General features: G+C 41.7%; 1 protein-coding gene across 1 annotated transcript; it reads right to left on the bottom strand.

Annotated features, from left to right (window-relative positions):
- Nucleotides 1–1,069: 1,069 nt before the first annotated feature.
- LOC115156609 (sodium/potassium-transporting ATPase subunit beta-3) lies at nucleotides 1,070–18,917 on the bottom strand. Its single transcript, XM_029704106.1, has 7 exons — nucleotides 18,663–18,917; nucleotides 9,084–9,212; nucleotides 8,356–8,454; nucleotides 7,057–7,250; nucleotides 6,378–6,428; nucleotides 3,360–3,446; nucleotides 1,070–3,017 (listed from the first exon to the last, which is right to left on the bottom strand). The coding sequence occupies exons 1-7, from the start codon at nucleotides 18,778–18,780 to the stop codon at nucleotides 2,850–2,852; spliced, it is 846 nt and encodes a 281-aa protein (XP_029559966.1). The 5' UTR covers nucleotides 18,781–18,917; the 3' UTR covers nucleotides 1,070–2,849.
- Between the last annotated feature and the right edge of the window lie 960 nt (nucleotides 18,918–19,877).

Genomic DNA, 19,877 nt, shown 5'->3' with positions numbered 1-19,877 from the left:
TCAATAGACTACTGGAGGCGAGTAAGCATAAGGTGAAAGAGACATGGAAAAGGAAAGAAAGAGTGGGAGAGGAAGCAGAGCAAGTGATGTATAAAGAGAAAACAGTGCATTTTTTATTCGTTTTTGAGTGAAACAGAATGGGTGGAGGGGACATCCCTGACATTTACCCCAGTGCGCATTTCGCTCCCTTGCTGCAGAGACGATATTCCAAGGGCGGGGCTTAAGGACCGTTAAGGGAGTGACAAAGGTAGAAGAAGCTACTAGAGCTAAAAGCAGAGAGATTATCTGTTATTAAGGAGTGGGACTCAGGTATTGACAGCTATTGATGGTGAAGGACAGTGCCTCAAACTGTTGGATCCTAGAGTTCAACATTGTATCGCCATTGCCTGTCGCAGGGATTTTCCTGATTTATTAGAAATTCAAGCTTTTCTGATCATTACATTTTCCTCCAAGATTGAAATGTACTTATCCCCAAACCAATATCCTATTTTTCCTGATGTTCTATGTTGTAATCACATTCCTGCATCAGCCTTTGAGCATAGGCCTACTATATAAGTAGTGTAATACCTTGGCTAAACATGTAGCCAATAAAGCTAGCAAGTGCTGGTTTATGTGTAAGGTTCTGAACATATTAGTTTGCTCCAATATCCTTACAAACAGTGTCACGATGACTGGAATCAATAGCAAGCAAGAAACATTATACTTCTCTCAGCAAGCAAGCCCCTTCAATTAATGTATTCCTCTATATCACAGTTTGTTTAAGATAAATTACTTATGGTAATCAGAGTAATTATCTAATTGCCAACCAAGCTCCTTTAATTGAAGCTGATGCATATGATCTACTACTCATGAAAATGGGTGATTAAACACAATTATCGCCTGAGAGCAAACCATTAGGTTACTACTATGCTAAATATCACCACTGAGTAGCACCACCAGCAAGCAAGGAAGGAATCTTCAGTCGACAGATCTGTCTTAATGCTGCTGCCCTCTTGTGGTAAAAGTAGAATATCAAATGTTACTTGCACCTGGACAATCAATAAATAACCACACTTAAGAGGACCACAGGTTAGATTTTTTTTCTCCCAAATCACCTTTTAATCCATAATTGTTGCACAGGTCTTAAGGCATCCTGCATATGAAGTTGTTCCTTCAAGATGTAGGTTTCATTTCAGACTGTATAAACATAGCTTTGAATATGATCATATCCTGTAAATATTTGTTTATTAAATTATTTCTTTACAGTGCTCAGACACTGTGTTCTGTGACAGAAAAAAAATACAGTGTGAATCCATTAAATATATACATTGAGAAAGACAGACACAGACGGTAGAGAGTAGGAGAGAGAATATATAGACAAACAGACAAGCATTCAGACCCAAAGATAGGTACATATACATACAAGGATTTACAGTACATAGATACAATGGATTGCATTTACACAGCGCTTTCTCACAGGTCTCCAAGCGCTTTACATTGTGTGTGTGTGCGTTGTGTGTTGGGGTGGTGTGTGCGTGCATGCGGCACGTATAAGTGATGTGGTGTGTATGTGTGTGTACGTGTGGTAGGATAACTCCCCTCATCCACCATCAATGTATAGCACCCACCTGGGTGTTGCACAGCAGCCATTTTGCATCCGAACGCTCACCAAACAATGGCTATTACAGTGGCGAGGTAAGGGGTAAAGTAAACAGACACATAGACATGCAGCCGGACAGACAGACGGCACAAGACTGGGTTGTGTTCAGACCACAGCACACATACTTATCTACAGTTCCCTATTATAATATGATGAAGTTCAAAATGTGGTCCCAAGAGGAAAAGGTTTCTCAAAGACATTTAATTGTTCAGGTCATCTCGGTTTGACAGTGTTTAACTGTCTTTGACCGTATGATTTAGTGGTCCCTATGTGATTTTGAGGAATAATTGTTGGTGAGAGGGTCAACTGTAAACATGATTGTATTGGCAGTGGATGAATGAACGTGAAATACAGATTGAGGCTAACTCCTGACTGTTGATCCAACCCATGGCACTAAGCATGGATCTAGGTTCAGTTTACCACATCTAAGCTCCAATCTAAGCCATTGGGAATAGAAAATAAGCTCTGATCCTAGATCAACACTAGAGCACTGGGTCAGACAACAAAAGCCGACTAATAGAAGGGAATGATGGCCGTTAGGTTGGTGAGTCGTGAAAGACTCCTGCTAGAATGAGATAATGAAGGATAGGAAAAAGATGATGCCATACTATAGTAAACAGAAGCAAACAAGGGAACTAGATGTTCCATTGAATTTGGCAGGATTACCGGTTTTTCCAGGAGATACAGTAGTTAAAAATTGATGACATCAATGCCCTATCCTTCTTTGATCCAATCGCAAACCGATCTCTCACCCCCTACCACTAGGCACTATTCTAGGCCCTTTTTGGGTGTGAGGTACTGTAGATCTAAAAGGAATGGTATCCTCTATTATATGATAATTGCTCCATCTAGCACTCTTGCTATGCTTACACATATCCAACCCTATCAGAAATACAAGATCGCGTCAACAAGAACCTAAATAAAAGTTATTAAAATCCAGGATTCGGGGTTCACAGCACTGCTATTTTTTAAGCTTTCCCTATCACACTTAACCAGAGACTGACCTGTAACACCAGATGAGTAGACTATCTGGCCAATCAATGAACTACCAAGGCAGTAGGAAAAATACCAGATTTGAATGTCCCTCGCCTAGGATATGGAGCAACGGTGGAGGGATTGGTTTGGAATTAGGCTCATTTTATTCTAATAGGAATCGCCTGGGGAAGGTCAGAACCACATTTCTCCACACTAGCCTCCTCGTCGCTACTCCCTACTCTTTGACTGTGATTCGGAAGGTGACACGGCCCAGGAACTTGTCTCGATCGTCATTGTTGCGCAAGTCAGATCCTTCGATCCGGCATTCGATGGTCAGCTCTGTGTTGTAGTCGTCCTTGTTCAGCAACAGCTTAACCGCAACCAGGGGCTGCACATACCTCTCCTACAGACAGAGAATGGGGGGGGGGGGGTAGAGAGGTGGGGAGGAAGAGAGAATGGGAGTAGAAAGAGAGAAAGGAGAGGGGAGAGAGAGATAAGGAGAGGTGGAAGAGAGGGCCAAAAAGAGTGAGAGTGAGACACACAGTAAGAGTGCCATAGGGTGGTAAAGAAAAGAGGGGCAAATGAGTGGAAGGGAAAAAATGATAATTGACCAACAAAGACTGTTGTTGTTCATCCAACGGTCTTCCAAATTCTTGCATTATTGTATAATAATGCTTTCCGATATAGCACCAACCAGTACGACAAGACAGAAATGGATAAACATTGACCTTTCACCCAAACTTACATGAAGCTTATTGCCGTAGTAAGGGAAATACATTTTATCGAACCGCCCCTCACTAGGGAAGTACTGCATCTGTATGGGGGTGCCCCTCTGAAGAGGCAAAGGAGGAAGAGAAAGAATAATAGTCAACACAGGAAAACGATAGAAGAGCAATAATATGTATATCCTATCCCATATCGACTGTTGGGACTTCATATAGATCTGAAAGGGTTGGATAGAACAGCTGAATAAACCATACGTCCATCCAATGGTCTTCCAAATTCTTGCATCAGTAGATAAAATGCAGCGGTGAAAGTAGATTCACTTATTCCCGGTATGGGACCTCCTGTGTAGCGCATGCACACATTTTTTTATGGGCCTAATAGTACAGACATGTCATTTAACTGTCAAAAGGTATTTACCTTTTAATGGGGCAAGAAGACAACCAGTCATGATGTTTTCATCTGATTGTCAAACAAATCATTTTTAAAAGTAGGCTACATGTTCGTCCACTTGTCTAAATAATTCCAGCATCTATTAAAACACTGAAAAGTGTAGGCTAATCACACTCAACAATTGTAATTACATTAGGCACACTTGAAGCCAGAATTGATTGATGCGTCCACTGCTGTCTGTGCGCATCTCGGTCCTGGCCAGTCATCTCTGCTTTTGCAAAATGTTAGTGTTCATGTCGAACCACAGCACATTTTGGAGTGTGGCTGACAAGTGGTAATGATAAATTATTGTGTAATAACCTAGAGTTTTCGTGCCATCTTTGTATTAATTATTGTGATAGGCTCATATTTAACCAGTATGCCGTACCTGCAATATTTATTTTGCCGGTACTCTGTACCGGACCGGCTTACTTTCACCCCTGGTAATAGCCCTCTGATACAGTGAGGGAAAAAAGTATTTGATCCCCTGCTGATTTTGTATGTTTGCCCGCTGACAAAGAAATTATTAGTCTATAATTTTAATGGTAGGTTTATTTGAACAGTGAGAGACAGAATAACAACAAAAAAATCCAGAAAAATGTATGTCAAAAATTGTGTAAATTCATTTGCATTTTAATGAGGGAAATAAGTATTTGACCCCCTCTCAATTAGAAATGTTTTAAAGGGAGTGCTCCTAATCTCAGCTTGTTATCTGTATAAAAGACACCTGTCCACAGAAGCAATCAATCAAACTCTCCACCATGGCCAAGACCAAAGAGCTCTCCAAGGATGTCAGGGACAAGATTGTAGACCTACACAAGGCTGGAATGGGCTACAAGACCATCGCCAAGCAGCTTGGTGAGAAGGTGACAACAGTTGGTGCGATTATTCGCAAATGGAAGAAACACAAAAGAACTGTCAATCTCCCTCGGCCTGGGGCTCCATGCAAGATCTCACCTCGTGGAGTTGCAGTGATCATGAGAACGGTGAGGAATCAGCCCAGAACTACACGGGAGAATCTTGTCAATGATCTCAAGGCAGCTGGGACCATAGTCACCAAGAAAACAATTGGTAACACACTACGCCGTGAAGGACTGAAATCCTGCAGCGCCCGCAAGGTCCCCCTGCTCAAAAAAGCACATATACATGACCGTCTGAAGTTTGCCAATGAACATCTGAATGATTCAGAGGATAACTGGGTGAAAGTGTTGTGGTCAGATGAGACCAAAATGGAGCTCTTTGGCATCAACTCAACTCGCCATGTTTGGAGGAGGAGGAATGCTGCCTATGACCCCAAGAACATCATCCCCACCGTCAAACATGGAGGTGGAAACATTATGTTTTGGGGGTGTTTTTCTGTTAAGGGGACAGGACAACTTCACCGCATCAAAGAGACGATGGACGGGGCCATGTACCGTCAAATCTTGGGTGAGAACCTCCTTCCCTCAGCCAGGGCATTGAAAATGGGTCGTGGATGGGTATTCCAGCATGACAATGACCCAAAACACACGGCCAAGGCAACAAAGGAGTGGCTCAAGAAGAAGCACATTAAGGTCCTGGAGTGGCCTAGCCATAGAAAATCTGTGGAGCGAGCTGAAGGTTCGAGTTGCTAAACGTCAGCCTCGAAACCTTAATGACTTGGAGAAGATCTGCGAAGAGGAGTGGGACAAAATCCCTCCTGAGATATGTGCAAACCTGGTGGCCAACTACAAGAAACATCTGTCCTCTGTGATTGCCAATAAGGGTTTTGCCACCAAGTACTAAGTCATGTTTTGCAGAGGGGTCAAATACTTATTTCCCTCATTAAAATGCAAATCATTTTATAACATTTTTGACATGCGTTTTTCTGGATTTTTGTTGTTGTTATTCTGTCTCTCACTGTTCAAATAAACCTACCATTAAAATTATAGACTGATAATTTCCTTGTCAGTGGGCAAACGTACAAAATCAGCAGGGGATCAAATACTTTTTTCCCCCACTGTATGTTGAGTGTCAATTTTGCCATATTGCGCACACCTATCAAATCTTTTCAGATCTACACAAGTTCATATGAGTATGTAAGAAAAATATATTATCTAAGATTTTGATATATTCCTAAAGCTGCATTCACTGTAATGTAAAACCATTAGCTTTTACATTAAGCAACACCTACTCTTTCTGGGGTCCATGAGAGGTCAGAGTCAATGGCCAGTTCTTATAATAACACTGGTAGGTTCTAAAAGGTTCGTAATATAATGTTGGTATGCTGCATCAAACAGGACCAAAAGAAGTTAAAGCAACTCGAAAACCAAGCAGATAACACAATAGAGCACTTAAAAAGGGGGGAGACAACAAAACAACCCTGTAAGTTGCTAGTACAATGTAAGTTATTTCCACAAGGTATTAACTTGCATACTGTATAAACATATACACTTCCACATCGCTAAGCTTACCCTAAAGTTTCAACTGGAAGCATGCAGAAAAACAAAATCAAACCAAATCAGGAAAAAGAAGACACAAATATCAACATAAATAATAAATAACAAAAATGATATAAAGGTAACCAGAGTATATGACTATCTTCAAATGCAGACAAAAACACACATACTGAAATCATGATGACATTTACCTTTGCTGTGCAGTTGACATAGGGATCTCCACGCGGCTTCAGCCCAATGATCTGTGAATGGAACACCAATTAACCAATCAGCAAATCAGAGAGCCGCAGTCACACAATCGGCTAATTTAAATCACTATTTAATCATTATTATGGTCTACTCTGAGCAATCCAATGGGATAGAAATATATATAAGGAGAGAGGGTGAAAAAAGACAGCAAAACATAACAATAGAGAATGGTAACAAAGAGAAGCAAATGGAAATAACTAGATTGAAGAGGAGAGAAATCCACTATTGGCTAATGTCGTCTACTGATACATGCATTGGCTCAAGGCTCTTGTGAATGTGTCCGTGAAAAATGTATTTGAATTGGGACTGGTGAACTACACAGCACTGCCCTGAATTTAATTGGGTCTGCACTTATCCAATGTGCACTTCATCAGGAGCCGAGTGTATTCAAGTCAATGACATGCATCTAGTGAGTATTGGATTCATCCCAATTATCTACCATTTTCCCAAAATGTGCACTTCCCTGTCATGGATTGAACAATGGTGGAAACTCCATCCAGCCAATGCTTAAACCAATCCAATGCTTTTAGATGACGGGGAGTGTGCAAGTACACACTTTGGAAAGAATGAGAATTGGGACACAAATATGTATCCAAAGAGAAGAGGGAAAGGAGGAGGTACCCTATTCATTTTGAGGAGGACACAGGGTTTCCCCTCAGTGTAACCGAACGTGGAGTCGGACAGGCCGGAGCAGAGGCTCAGATCGCTCCTCTTGAACTGACACACCTTCCTCTGCTCGCCCACCTCGCCCTCCTGCTCAAAGTAGCCCCCCGCCGCGCACGCCACATTCCTCTCCTGCTCCGTGTCATTGTAATCTGAGAAAAAAACAATAATGACAGACTTGTATGACTTTTTATTATTGGTCTATTGGTCTCGTGTTGCCATACCTCCAAAATCACATCAATGTCATACCTCCCTTGGAGGTCTGGTGAATTTTGAATGATCGGGCAAGATTTTGATTGGATGTTACATTTCAATAACCTGAAAAAGGGACGTTTCTTTTTTTTGCTGAGTTTCTTAACTAATTTAGAGTCTGGTGACGTCACCAGGCAGGCCATAACTCCATTCTGCTAAAACAGGCTGTAATTTCAGGCAGTCTTTTCAAACAGATCTTACACAAAAAGGGCATTATCAACATTGTCACAATTTCACAGTATCATTCCAGCCTCATAGTGTGGAAATATACAGTAGCTTGTTGTGTGGGATGGGCAATTGGATGCAAGCGTAACAAAAAAAGTAAATTGTGAAAACATTTAGAGCTTGTCTATCTATGGGCAACAGGAACCAGCTGCTTTTACACTATGGTTTGACTATTTTAATGTTTAATGTTTCTTTAGAAAAAAATATTTAAAAAGGAATAGTTTCACCATATTAAAATGTGAGGTTAGGTCACGTAACAGGGAAGATCTTAAAATGAGGGAAAGATTGTTGTTTTGTTCCTTGAAATGAATCCCTAATCATATTCAATAAATAATAATCTTCAGAAATGACTTTGTCAAAGCAACAAAATAATTAAGGCTTTACAATGATGGTGAAAAGTTGGAGAAATGTTGGGATTAAGTGGGTTAAAATCTTCCTAGAGGATGTCAAAATACTGAATTTGGGCACTTCATCAAGTCTTTATTCATATTATTGAATTTATTACGTTTATTTATTACATTTTCAAAATGTGTGCACAAGTTCTGCTTAAAATGTCAAAAGGGCTCAAAAGGCACTCATTTTTTGGAACGACCCATAACGCAACATTGCATAGATATAGATATATAATAGATATATTTCATAGATATGCCAATAAAGCATTATTGAAAAGTACAAAGAGAGAAAAAAAAGAGAGAAAGAAAGAGAGAGAGAAAAAAAGGCAAGTTAGAGAGAGAGAAAAGGGCACAGATTTTGCAAGGAGACAACAAAAACCATACTCACGTCGCAGGAAAGACTCTAAGGTCTGGACATACGGGGCAAACTGGAGAGGTTGGGATTTGTTAAACAGCATGTCCAATTGCTTGGGCCGGATGACCAACCCTAAGAAACAGAGAGTACAGTATGAGATCCCGACTACCTTCATCAAAAATACCTGGTAAAACATAGTTAAATCTACTAACAAAGAAATCAGGGTCACCAATGTTGTGTGGTAAAGCCAGAAACATACAGTAACCCTTCATTTAAAGGATACCTACTTTAGGGCTTCATAACACATTCATAACCCATACATAACACATTCATAACCCATACATAACACATTCATAACCCATCCTTATATAGGTACCCTTTAAATAAAGTGTTGCCAAACAGACATTATATAAAGAGTTTGGCCATTACTATTACAGGTCAAACCAGAAATCTCATCATTCAACAGTGGCTGTATAGTGCTGGGCAATATTGACCAATCGTAGTCCACAAGATTCTCAGGATTGAAAAATGCTAACTACCTGTCCTTAACCGACAAACTTGTGCTCAAAATCAGCAAAATACAACAATTCTTGGATATTTCAGTTCCGTTTTCCCTCAGAATGACCTTGTACGCAAATAATGTCCCAATAATAAATAATCTGTCGATCTGACCCAATTGACTGATTGGCTGATTGATTGGTTAATTTATTGGTTAGTTGGTTGATTGATTGAATAAATCATCTCCCTGTGGTACTACTCACCTGGGTGTGGCACCCGGTCGCGGTACTTTGGCACATAGTCGTCCAGTGTCAGCAGCATGACCCAAATGGTGAGGACGAACATCCCAGCCAGGAATGCATAGAACACCAGGTAGAACAGGAGAATGAGGCCTGAAGAGAGAAAGCGAAAGTTCAATCGAGAGAGAAAGAGAGAGATTGATCGAGAGAGAGAGATTAGCACGATTCCAGACTATGTTAGCCCTCCGAGCTAAAAGCTAGGTCTACACACCTGATCAGACGAGGGTCGTTTTGTGAACTGCCTCTGCCATATTAGCATATCAATAATGTATTTAGATAATTCATCCATGTAAATGTTAGTCGTTTCAATACGGACAGCTTTCCATGTAAATAACTGGATAAGTAGGAAAGGATAGATGAGGACCAATTTCCAGCCTCAACATTTTGTTGAGCAAAGGTACGCATTTTGTTTTCTTATGATGATAGGCAGAATGATCAGAGATGACAGAACAGCCTAGCATTTTGACTGAAAGGTCCAAGTCTGAAGCCTTATCAAATGACAGGGCTGCCCATGCGTGCTAGGGGCTGGGCATTAGGCAACCCATAAGCTTTAGAAATATACACTGACTATACAAAACATCTTCCCATGACATAGGATTGACGACATTGACCAGGCAAATTCAAGGGAAAGCTATGATTCCTTATTGATGTCACTTGTTAAATCCACTTCAATCTGTGTAGATGAAGGGGAGGAGACAGGTTAAAGAAGGATTTTTAAGCCTTAAGACAATTGAGACATGGATTGTGTATGTGTGCCATTCAGAGGGTGAATGGGTAAGACAAAAGATTTAAGTGCCTTTGAACAGGGTATTGTAGTCCTTATGTTTGGTATACTCAGTCTATTTCGATCCAGCCCATCCCCAAGAATTGAGTTGTGTAGTCCACTTGTGTAGCCAGCAGGACTGACTTTGTGTTAGCTAGCCAACATTTAATTACTTCTGCGTTATGAAAGGAACTAGACACGGACACGAATGATCCATTGGTAGTTTGTTGTAACTAGAGGTCGACCGATTATGATTTTTCAATGCCGATACGGATACCGATTATTGGAGGATCCAAAAAGTCGCTACCGATTAATCGGCCGATTTTATTTATTTATTTGTAATAATGACAATTACAACAATACTGAATGAACACTTATTTTAACTTAATATAATACATCAATAAAATCTATTTAGCCTCAAATAAATAATGAAACATGTTCAATTTGATTTAAATAATGCAAAAACAAAGTGTTGGAGAAGAAAGTAAAAGTGCAATATGTGCCATGTAAAAAAGCTAACGTTTAAGTTCCTTGCTCAGAACATGAGAACATATGAAAGCTGGTGGTTCCTTTTAACATGAGTCTTCATTATTCCCATGTAAGATGTTTTAGGTTGTAGTTAATATAGGAATTATAGGACTATTTCTCTATATATGATATGTCTTTCATATACCTTTGACTATTGGATGTTCTTATAGGCACTTTAGTATTGCCAGTGTAACATTATAGCTTCCGTCCCCCTCCTCGCTCCTACCTGGGCTCGAACCAGGAACACATCGATAACAGCCACCCTCGAAGCAGCGTTACCCATGCAGAGGAAGGGAAAAAACTACTCCAAGTCTCAGAGCGAGTGACGTTTCAAACGCTATTAGCGCGCACCCGGCTAACTAGCTAGCCATTTCACATGGGTTACAGCAGCCTAATCTTGGGAGTTGATAGGCTTGAAGTCATACACAGCGCAATGCATTGCGAAGGGCTGCTGGCAAAACGCACGAAGTTCTGAATGAATGCTTACGAGCCTGCTGCTGCCTACCATCGCTCAGTCAGACTGCTCTATCAAATCATAGACTTAATTATACCATAATAACACACAGAAACACAAGCCTTAGGTCATTAATATGGTCGAATCCGGAAACTATCATCTCGAAAACAAAACGTTATTCCTGTTACATTGCACAACCTTCAGTGTTATGTCATAATTACGTAAAATTCTGACAAATTACCCAAAGTGTTGCATATACCCTGACTGCGTGCAATGAACGCAAAATGACACAATTTCACCTGGTTAATATTGCCTGCTAACCTGGATTTCCTTTAGCTAAATATGCAGGTTTAAAAATATATACTTCTGTGTATTGATTTTAAGAAAGGCATTGATGTTTATGGTTAGGTACAGTCGTGCAACGATTGTGCTTTTTTCGCAAATGCTCTTTTTTTAAATCATCCCCGTTTGGCGAAGTCGGCTGTCTTTGTTAGGAAGATATAGTCTTCACAGTTCGCAACGAGCCAGGCGGCCCAAACTGCTGCATATACCCTGACTCTGTTTGCAAGAGAAGTGACACATTTTCCATAGTTAAAAGAAATTAATGTTAGCAGGCAATATTAACTAAATATGCAGGTTTTAAAATATATACTTGTGTATTGATTTTAAGAAAGGCATTGATGTTTTTGGTTGGAGCAACGTGTACCTAAGCGATTATATGCAATGCAGGACAGGCTAGATAAACTAGTAATATCATCAACCATGTGTAGTTAACTAGTGATTATGATTGATTGTTTTTATAAGATAAGTTTAATGCTAGCTAGCAACTTACCTTAGCTTCTTACTGCATTCGCGTAACCTCGTGGAGTGCAATGTAAAGCAGGTGGTTAGAGCGCTGGACTATGCAACCGTAAAGTTGCAAGATTGAATCCCTGAGCTGACAAGGTAAAAATCTGTCTTTCTGTCCCTGAACAAGGCAGTTAACCCACCGTTCCTAGGCCGTCATTGAAAATGAGAATGTGTTCTTAACTGACTTGCCTAGTTAAATAAAGGTCTTAAAAAAATACAAAATAAAAATAAATAAAAATCGGCCAAATCGGCGTCCAAAAAACCCGATTTCCGATTATTATGAAAACTTGACGGCCCTAATTAATCGGCCATTCCGATTAATCGGTCGACCTCTAGTTTTAACCAAGTATTGGTGCTAACCGTGTGTTATTGGAAGCTTCTTGTTAACAACGTTTTTTCTTCATGGAAAAAGCCAGACGCTGAATAGCTAACTAGCTACCAGTCAACTTAAAATGTCTAAACAACAGTCGTTTCATGTGTTTTTAAATGAGCGCTTAACTTCGGCTACTGTGGAGATTTTCGGGGAAGTTGAGAAAACGGTACTGAAATACCAGGAGGAGAATGATCGGCTAGCTAGCCAGCTGTATTCGTTCGTTCACGCCGTTTTCCAAACGGCGTCAACCCCACAGCCACTGCTAGCCAGCCAACTTTACCAACTAGCAGTACTGTAGAAACGAAATACATTACAACGGAACGATTTGATTAGTGTAATGTTAGCTAGCTACATAGTTGTCTATGTATCAAAGATAAAAGATAAAGGTAAACGCAGCCACTGCTAGCTAGCCAACTCTACCAGCTAGCAATACTGTATCATTTTTTGTCAATAAGATTTTTGCAATGTAAGCTTAACTTTCTGAACTTTCGAGTTGTGTAGTCCACTTGTGTAGCCAGCAGGACTGACTTTGTGTTAGCTAGTCAACGTTTAATTACTTCTGCGTTATGAAAGGAACTAGACACGGACACGAATGATCCATTGGTAGTTTGTTGTAACCAAGTATTGGTGCTAACCGTGTGTTATTGGATGCTAGCATGCAAGTTAGCTACGGCGTCATAGGACATGGTGCACTGGGTGGGTTTCACGGAAGAATACTGTACCAAGTTATCTAGCTGAATAAACTAAGTTTGAGCCTATTCCTGGAAACATTGAACCAGTGTAGTTTACATCAATTATAATTTCTAAAGTGGAAGTTGGAAAAGTTATATTTGAGTGTTTCAGTGAATGGTTAGTGAGGGAGGCCCTGCTCTCTCGCTTCCCCAGTTGTTTAGTTAATTTTCATTCCAATCTCCTTTGCATTAGCGTAGCCTCTCCTGTAGCCTGTCAACTATGTGTCTATCTATCCCTGTTCTCTCCTCTCTGCACAGCCCACACAAACGCTTCACACCGCATGGCCGCTGCCACTCTAACCTGGTGGTCCCAACGCGCACGACCCACGTGGAATTCCAGGTCTCCGGCAGCCTCTGGAACTGCCGGTCTGCGGCCAACAAGGCAGAGTTCATCTCAGCCTATGCTACCCTCCAGTCCCTCAACTTCTTGGCGCTGACGGAAACATGGATTACCAAAGAAAACACTGCTACTCCTACTGCTCTCTCCTTGTCTGACCACGTGTTCTCGCCTACCCCAAGAGCATCTGGTCAGCGGGGTGGTGGCACTGGAATCCTCATCTCTCCCAAGTGGACATTCTCTCTTTCTCCCCTGACCCATCTGATTATCTCCTCCTTTGAATTCCATGCTGTCACATTTACATTTACATTTAAGTCATTTAGCAGACGCTCTTATCCAGAGCGACTTACAAATTGGTGCATTCACCTTATGATATCCAGTGGAACAACCACTTTACAATAGTGCATCTAAATCTTTTAGGGGGGGAGGGTTAGAAGGATTACTTTATCCTATCCTAGGTATTCCTTAAAGAGGTGGGGTTTCAGGTGTCTCCGGAAGGTGGTGATTGACTCCGCTGTCCTGGCGTCGTGAGGGAGCTTGTTCCATCATAGGGGTGCCAGAGCAGCGAACAGTTTTGACTGGGCTGAGCGGGAACTGTGCTTCCTCAGAGGTAGGGAGGCCAGCAGGCCAGAGGTGGATGAGCGCAGTGCCCTCGTTTGGGTGTAGGGACTGATCAGAGCCTGAAGGTACGGAGGTGCCGTTCCCCTCACGGCTCCGTAGGCAAGCACCATGGTCTTGTAGCGGATGCGAGCTTCAACTGGAAGCCAGTGGAGAGAGCGGAGGAGCGGGGTGACGTGAGAGAACTTGGGAAGGTTGAACACCAGACGGGCTGCGGCGTTCTGGATGAGTTGTAGGGGTTTAATGGCACAGGCAGGGAGCCCCGCCAACAGCGAGTTGCAGTAATCCAGACGGGAGATGACAAGTGCCTGGATTAGGACCTGCGCCGCTTCCTGTGTGAGGCAGGGTCGTACTCTGCGAATGTTGTAGAGCATGAACCTACAGGATCGGGTCACTGCCTTGATGTTAGTGGAGAACGACAGGGTGTTGTCCAGGGTCACGCCAAGGTTCTTAGCACTCTGGGAGGAGGACACAATGGAGTTGTCAACCGTGATGGCGAGATCATAGAACGGGCAGTCCTTCCCCGGGAGGAAAAGCAGCTCACAACACCCTGGCGTTCTCCGCTAACATCAAGGCAGTGACCCGATCCTGTAGGTTCATGCTCTACAACATTCGCAGAGTACGACCCTGCCTCACACAGGAAGCGGCGCAGGTCCTAATCCAGGCACTTGTCATCTCCCGTCTGGATTACTGCAACTCGCTGTTGGCGGGGCTCCCTGCCTGTGCCATTAAACCCCTACAACTCATCCAGAACGCCGCAGCCCGTCTGGTGTTCAACCTTCCCAAGTTCTCTCACGTCACCCCGCTCCTCCGCACACTCCACTGGCTTCCAGTTGAAGCTCGCATCTGCTACAAGACCATGGTGCTTGCCTACGGAGCTGTGAGGGGAACGGCACCTCTGTACCTTCAGGCTCTGATCAGTCCCTACACCCAAAGAAGGGCACTGCGTTCATCCACCTCTGGCCTGCTCGCCTTCCTACCTCTGCGGAAGCACAGTTCCCGCTCAGCCCAGTCAAAACTGTTCGCTGCTCTGGCACCCCAATGGTGGAACAAGCTCCCTCATGACGCCAGGACAGCGGAGTCAATCACCACCTTCCGGAGACACCTGAAACCCCACCTCTTTAAGGAATACCTGGGATAGGATTAAGTAATCCTCCCCCCCCACCAAAAAAGATATAGATGTACTATTGTAAAGTGGTCGTTACACTGGATATCGTAAGGTGAATGCACCAATTTGTAAGTCGCTCTGGATAAGAGCGTCTGCTAAATGACGTAAATGTAAATGTAATATATAATTCAAATCCTGCATAACTGTAATGTATGTTAATGCATATTAATGTCTATTGCAGAGACCATATAATGTTTCAATGGATGTAAGCAATTCATATGAATCCATTGAACGGCATGGGCTATAACATAAGAACTAGAGGTCGACCGATTAATCGGAATGGCCGATTAATTAGGGCCGATTTCAAGTTTTCATAACAATCAGTAATCGGTATTTTTGGACACCGATTTGGCGATTTTTATTTTTTTACTCCTTTATTTAACTTGGCAAGTCAGTTAAGAACACATTCTTATTTTCAATGACGCCCTAGGAATTGTGGGTTAACTGCCTTGTTCAGGGGCAGAACGACAGATTTTTACCTTGTCAGCTCTGGGATTCAATCTTGCAACCTTACGGTTAACTAGTCCAATGCTCTTAACCACCTGCTTTACATTGCACTCCACGAGGAGCATGCCTGTTAAGCGAATGCAGTAAGAAGCCAAGGTAAGTTGCTAGCTAGCATTAGACTTATCTTATAAAAAACAATCAATCAATCATAATCACTAGTTAACTACACATGGTTGATGATATTACTAGTTTATCTAGCCTGTCCTGCGTTGCATATAATCGATGCGGTGCGCATTCGCGAAAAAGGACTGTCATTGCTCCAACATGTACCTAACCATAAACATCAATGTCTTTCTTAAAATCAATACACAAGTATATATTTTAAAACCTGCATATTTAGTTAATATTGCCTGCTAACATAAATTTATTTTAACTAGGGAAAATGTGTCACCTCTTCCAACAGAGTCCGGGTATATGCAGCAGTTTGGGCCGCCTGGCTCGTTGCGAACTGTGAAGACTATATCTTCCTAACAAAGACAGCCTACTTCGCCAAACGGGGAATGATTTAACAAAAGAGCATTTGCGAAAAAAAGCACAATCGTTGCACGATTGTACCTAACCATGAACATCAATGCCTTTCTTAAAATCAATACACAGAAGTATGTATTTTTAAACCTGCATATTTAGCTAAAGGAAATCCAGGTTAGCAGGCAATATTAACCAGGTGAAATTGTGTAACTTCTCTTGCGTTCATTGCACGCAGAGTCAGGGTATATGCAACAGTTTGGGCCGCCTGGCTTGTTGCGAACTAATTTGCCAGAATTTTACGTAATTATGACATAACATTGAAAGTTGTGCAATGTAACAGGAAAATTTAGACTTAGGGATGCCACCCGTTAGATAAAATACAGAACGGTTCTGTATTTCACTGAAAGAAAAAACATTTTGTTTTCAAGATGATAGTTTCCGGATTCGACCATATTAATGACCTAAGGCTCGTATTTCTGTGTGTTTATTACCAGCCTTCCCTGTAGCTCAGTTGGTAGAGTATGGGGTTTGCAATGCCAGGGTCGTGGGTTTGATTCCCATGGGGGCCAGCACAGGAAAAAAAAAATGATATGAAATGTATGCATTCACTACTGTAAGTTGCTCTGGATAAGAGCATCTACTAAAATGTAAATGTATATTATAATTAAGTCTATGATTTGATTGAGCAGTGGTAGGCACCAGCAGGCTCGTAAGCATTCATTCAAACAGCACTTTTGTGCGTTTTGCCAGCAGCTCTTCGCAATGCTTCAAGCATTGCGCTGTTTATGACTTCAAGCCTATCAACTCCCAAGATTAGGCTGGTGTAACCGATGTGAAATGGCAAGCTAGTTAGCGGGGTGCGCGCTAATAGCGTTTCAAACGTCACTCGCTCTGAGACTTGGAGTAGTTGTTCCCCTTGCTCTGCATGGGTAACTCTGCTTCAAGGGTGGCTGTTGTCGATGTGTTCCTGGTTCGAGCCCAGGTAGGAGCGAGGAGAGGGACGGAAGCTATACTGTTACACTGGCAATACTAAAGTGCCTATAAGAACATCCAATAGTCAAAGGTATATGAAATACAAATCGTATAGAGAGAAATAGTCCTATAATTCCTATAATAACTACAACCTAAAACTTCCTACCTGGGAATATTGAAGACTCATGTTAAAAGGAACCACCAGCTTTCATATGTTCTCATGTTCTGAGCAAGGAACTTAAACGTTAGCTTTCTTACATTGCACATATTGCACTTTAACTTTCTTCTCCAACACTTTGTTTTTGCAATATTTAAACCAAATTGAACGTTTCATTATTTATTTGAGGCTAAATTGATTTTATTGATGTATTATATTAAGTTAAAATAAGTGTTCATTCAGTATTGTTGTAATTGTCATTATTACAACAACAACAAAAAAAATGGCCGATTAATCGGTAGCGACCTTTTCTTGGTCCTCCAATAATCGGTATCGGCGTTGAAAAATCGTAATTGGTCGACCTCTAATAAGAACTGGGCCTACCATGCAAACAGACAATCAGGTTGTTCACCACACACTAGGCCTACAGCCTACACCTCTCATATAACCAGCAGAGAATGGAGGATTCCAAAACATTTGCCTGTCCTGTCCTACCTCCCCCTCCCTCCTCTCTCCTCCAACACATTCCCATCATGCACCTGCATCTTGATCAAGGGGGAAACCCATTTGACCTTGACAAGCATGCTAATGTGGGAAGCCATGCAGCCGTAGAGGGAGGAGGTGTTGTGACAGAGTGCGAGAGGAGCATCCCACTGCACAGCACCACATAGGGTCTTAATGCTAGCTGCTAGCTCGCATAGATTTAGCTGAGCTTGCTCACCATCTTCAAAGTAACCATATATTACTGCTATAAATTGATGATATAAATTCCATAAATGCGAATACTTTCATATTTTCTGTGTGTGTCAGTGGTATATCTCACTAGTAACACCAGTGAAGGTTTAAACATCAAGGTCTTCACGTAATCATGCTAGCTGGATGTTAGCCATAAATTGGTCTGTTCCAGAGGATGCACGTGCACATACACGTGCACACACACAACCACACACCGCAGATTTTTTTTGTTGCATACTACTGATGTAGTACGATACTACAGGGCAGATATTCATTTCTGATCAAATTATTCTTAAAAGGGCACATTCATTTAATGTATGATCTAATCTGAATGAATATAATTTGCATATAGTTTATAATTCCAAATTGGGGGGTTACCGAAGAAGGCCTAGACAAGGTATAGCTCACCTTATATATCATAAACCGTGTATTTGAGTTGAAGACTATACGTCTATTTGTGGTCTCAATGGAAATACACTGGTTTTGATTTCTAATTATTATGCTTAAAGGTGGGCTAGTCTCATTCATCTGTCTTGAGCTAATCAGTGCTGAAATGTACAGGGTGTCACACACACGCACCATGCACACACGTACGCGCGCGCGCGCACACACACACACACACACATCATGAGAGGCTGACAATGTGACGCTTCAAAACCAACGAGACAGAAATAGATTCATTGTCACCCTATCAGGCCACCATTGCCTCGCAATGATAGAGACCATGAATGAATGGGTGGATACAATATAATATTACTATCCGATATTAGGCTGTGACAATATGCTCATCCAAATCGAATAGCTTGCAATTATATTAATACAAATAAAAAAAAATGATTTTCGATAGTGGGCTATGCCCCAGCCCCGGTCCAGGTTTTCTTACCCCAGCTCTTCGCTGTGCGCCCACAAAACTCTCCGGTCCTTGGGTTGAAGATAGAATCTTTCCAGCTTCCAGCATTCTCATCCTCTTTCGCCGCCGGTTTGTCTTCATTACTTGCCATTGTGGAAATTTGGGGATGCCTTTTTCTTTTAAAAATACGTGGAATACGCCTCGTATGAGGCGAAATCAGGGATGTAGGCGGTATGTGGTTGGGTCAATGGTTGTAATGGAATGTGCGGCACAGTGAAGCAATGATGCTCTTGTTGATTTTTTTTTTTTGAAAAAAATCTGTGACGTTTTCTGCCACTAGCGGCAGCCTCGCTCCGCTACTCAAAGCGCTGCGGCTACAGTAAAAATAGTCATGATAAAAGAACGGCTTGGACAGAGTAGCCTAGATTAGAAACACTAAACGTCCATTTATCATGACCTGAGACAATTTGAGAATATGGTGTACCTAACAAATAAGATGCAAACTGGGAATATCTAGAGATTATGATGATGACAATGATAGGCCTATGCTTTCCAAACAGTAATAGGCTATTCATGAATTCCGGCTGTGGTAGCCTAGCACACCTAACATGTAGCCTATTCAGTCAGACTACATGGAAAAATATGTGTGAATTGTGTTGACAATGAGCATCAACCTGCTCTCTGGTGTGTGTGTGTGTCTGGCAACCATAAGGTGTTTGTTTTCTGTACCCCGATATCGCAGTGAGAGACACACATTCTTTCCAGTATTATTTTATCAAAGTTACCCACTTATTTCAAATTCAGAATGTTTCATGCTGAATTTGCTATTAAAATAAAATAATACGGAAGTGTGTCACAGCCGGTGTTGTTAGGAGTCCCCCCTCGCTCCCCGCGCGCGCATACACACACACCACACACACACACACACACACACACACACACACACACACACACTGACTATTCATTCAACTTTATTGAACTGCCTTTATTGAACTGACACACACACACACACACACACACACACATTGACTATTCATTCAACTTTATTGTCTTTGCGAACCTAGAGTGTTACTTGAAAAAAATAATGACATTATTCATTATATTGTGTTGTTGTAGCCTGGGAAGGATACATTCCTTGTCCCTAAAAACCGGAATCAATAGGGTAGGTAGCTTTTCGACTAGTGTGCCCGGGATCTGGGAGCGCAGCCTCTGGAGCTCACAGTAGTCTACCTATGATTTCGTTAGACT

This window comes from Salmo trutta, chromosome 21, assembly GCF_901001165.1.
Source record: "Salmo trutta chromosome 21, fSalTru1.1, whole genome shotgun sequence".
Classification (NCBI taxonomy): domain Eukaryota; kingdom Metazoa; phylum Chordata; class Actinopteri; order Salmoniformes; family Salmonidae; genus Salmo; species Salmo trutta.
Note: the sequence above shows the minus strand (reverse complement) of the source record. Positions and strands in the feature narration are given on the sequence as shown.

Coding starts and splice junctions, on each gene's coding strand:
- LOC115156609 (XM_029704106.1), bottom strand. CDS start 18,780: ATGGCAAGTAATGAAGACAAACCGGCGGCGAAAGAGGATGAGAATGCT. Junction 7,251..8,355: donor CTTAGAGTCTTTCCTGCGAC/GTGAGTATGGTT, acceptor TTTTTTTCTCAG/ATTACAATGACACGGAGCAG. Junction 6,429..7,056: donor TCCTCCTCAAAATGAATAGG/GTACCTCCTCCT, acceptor TTCCATTCACAG/ATCATTGGGCTGAAGCCGCG.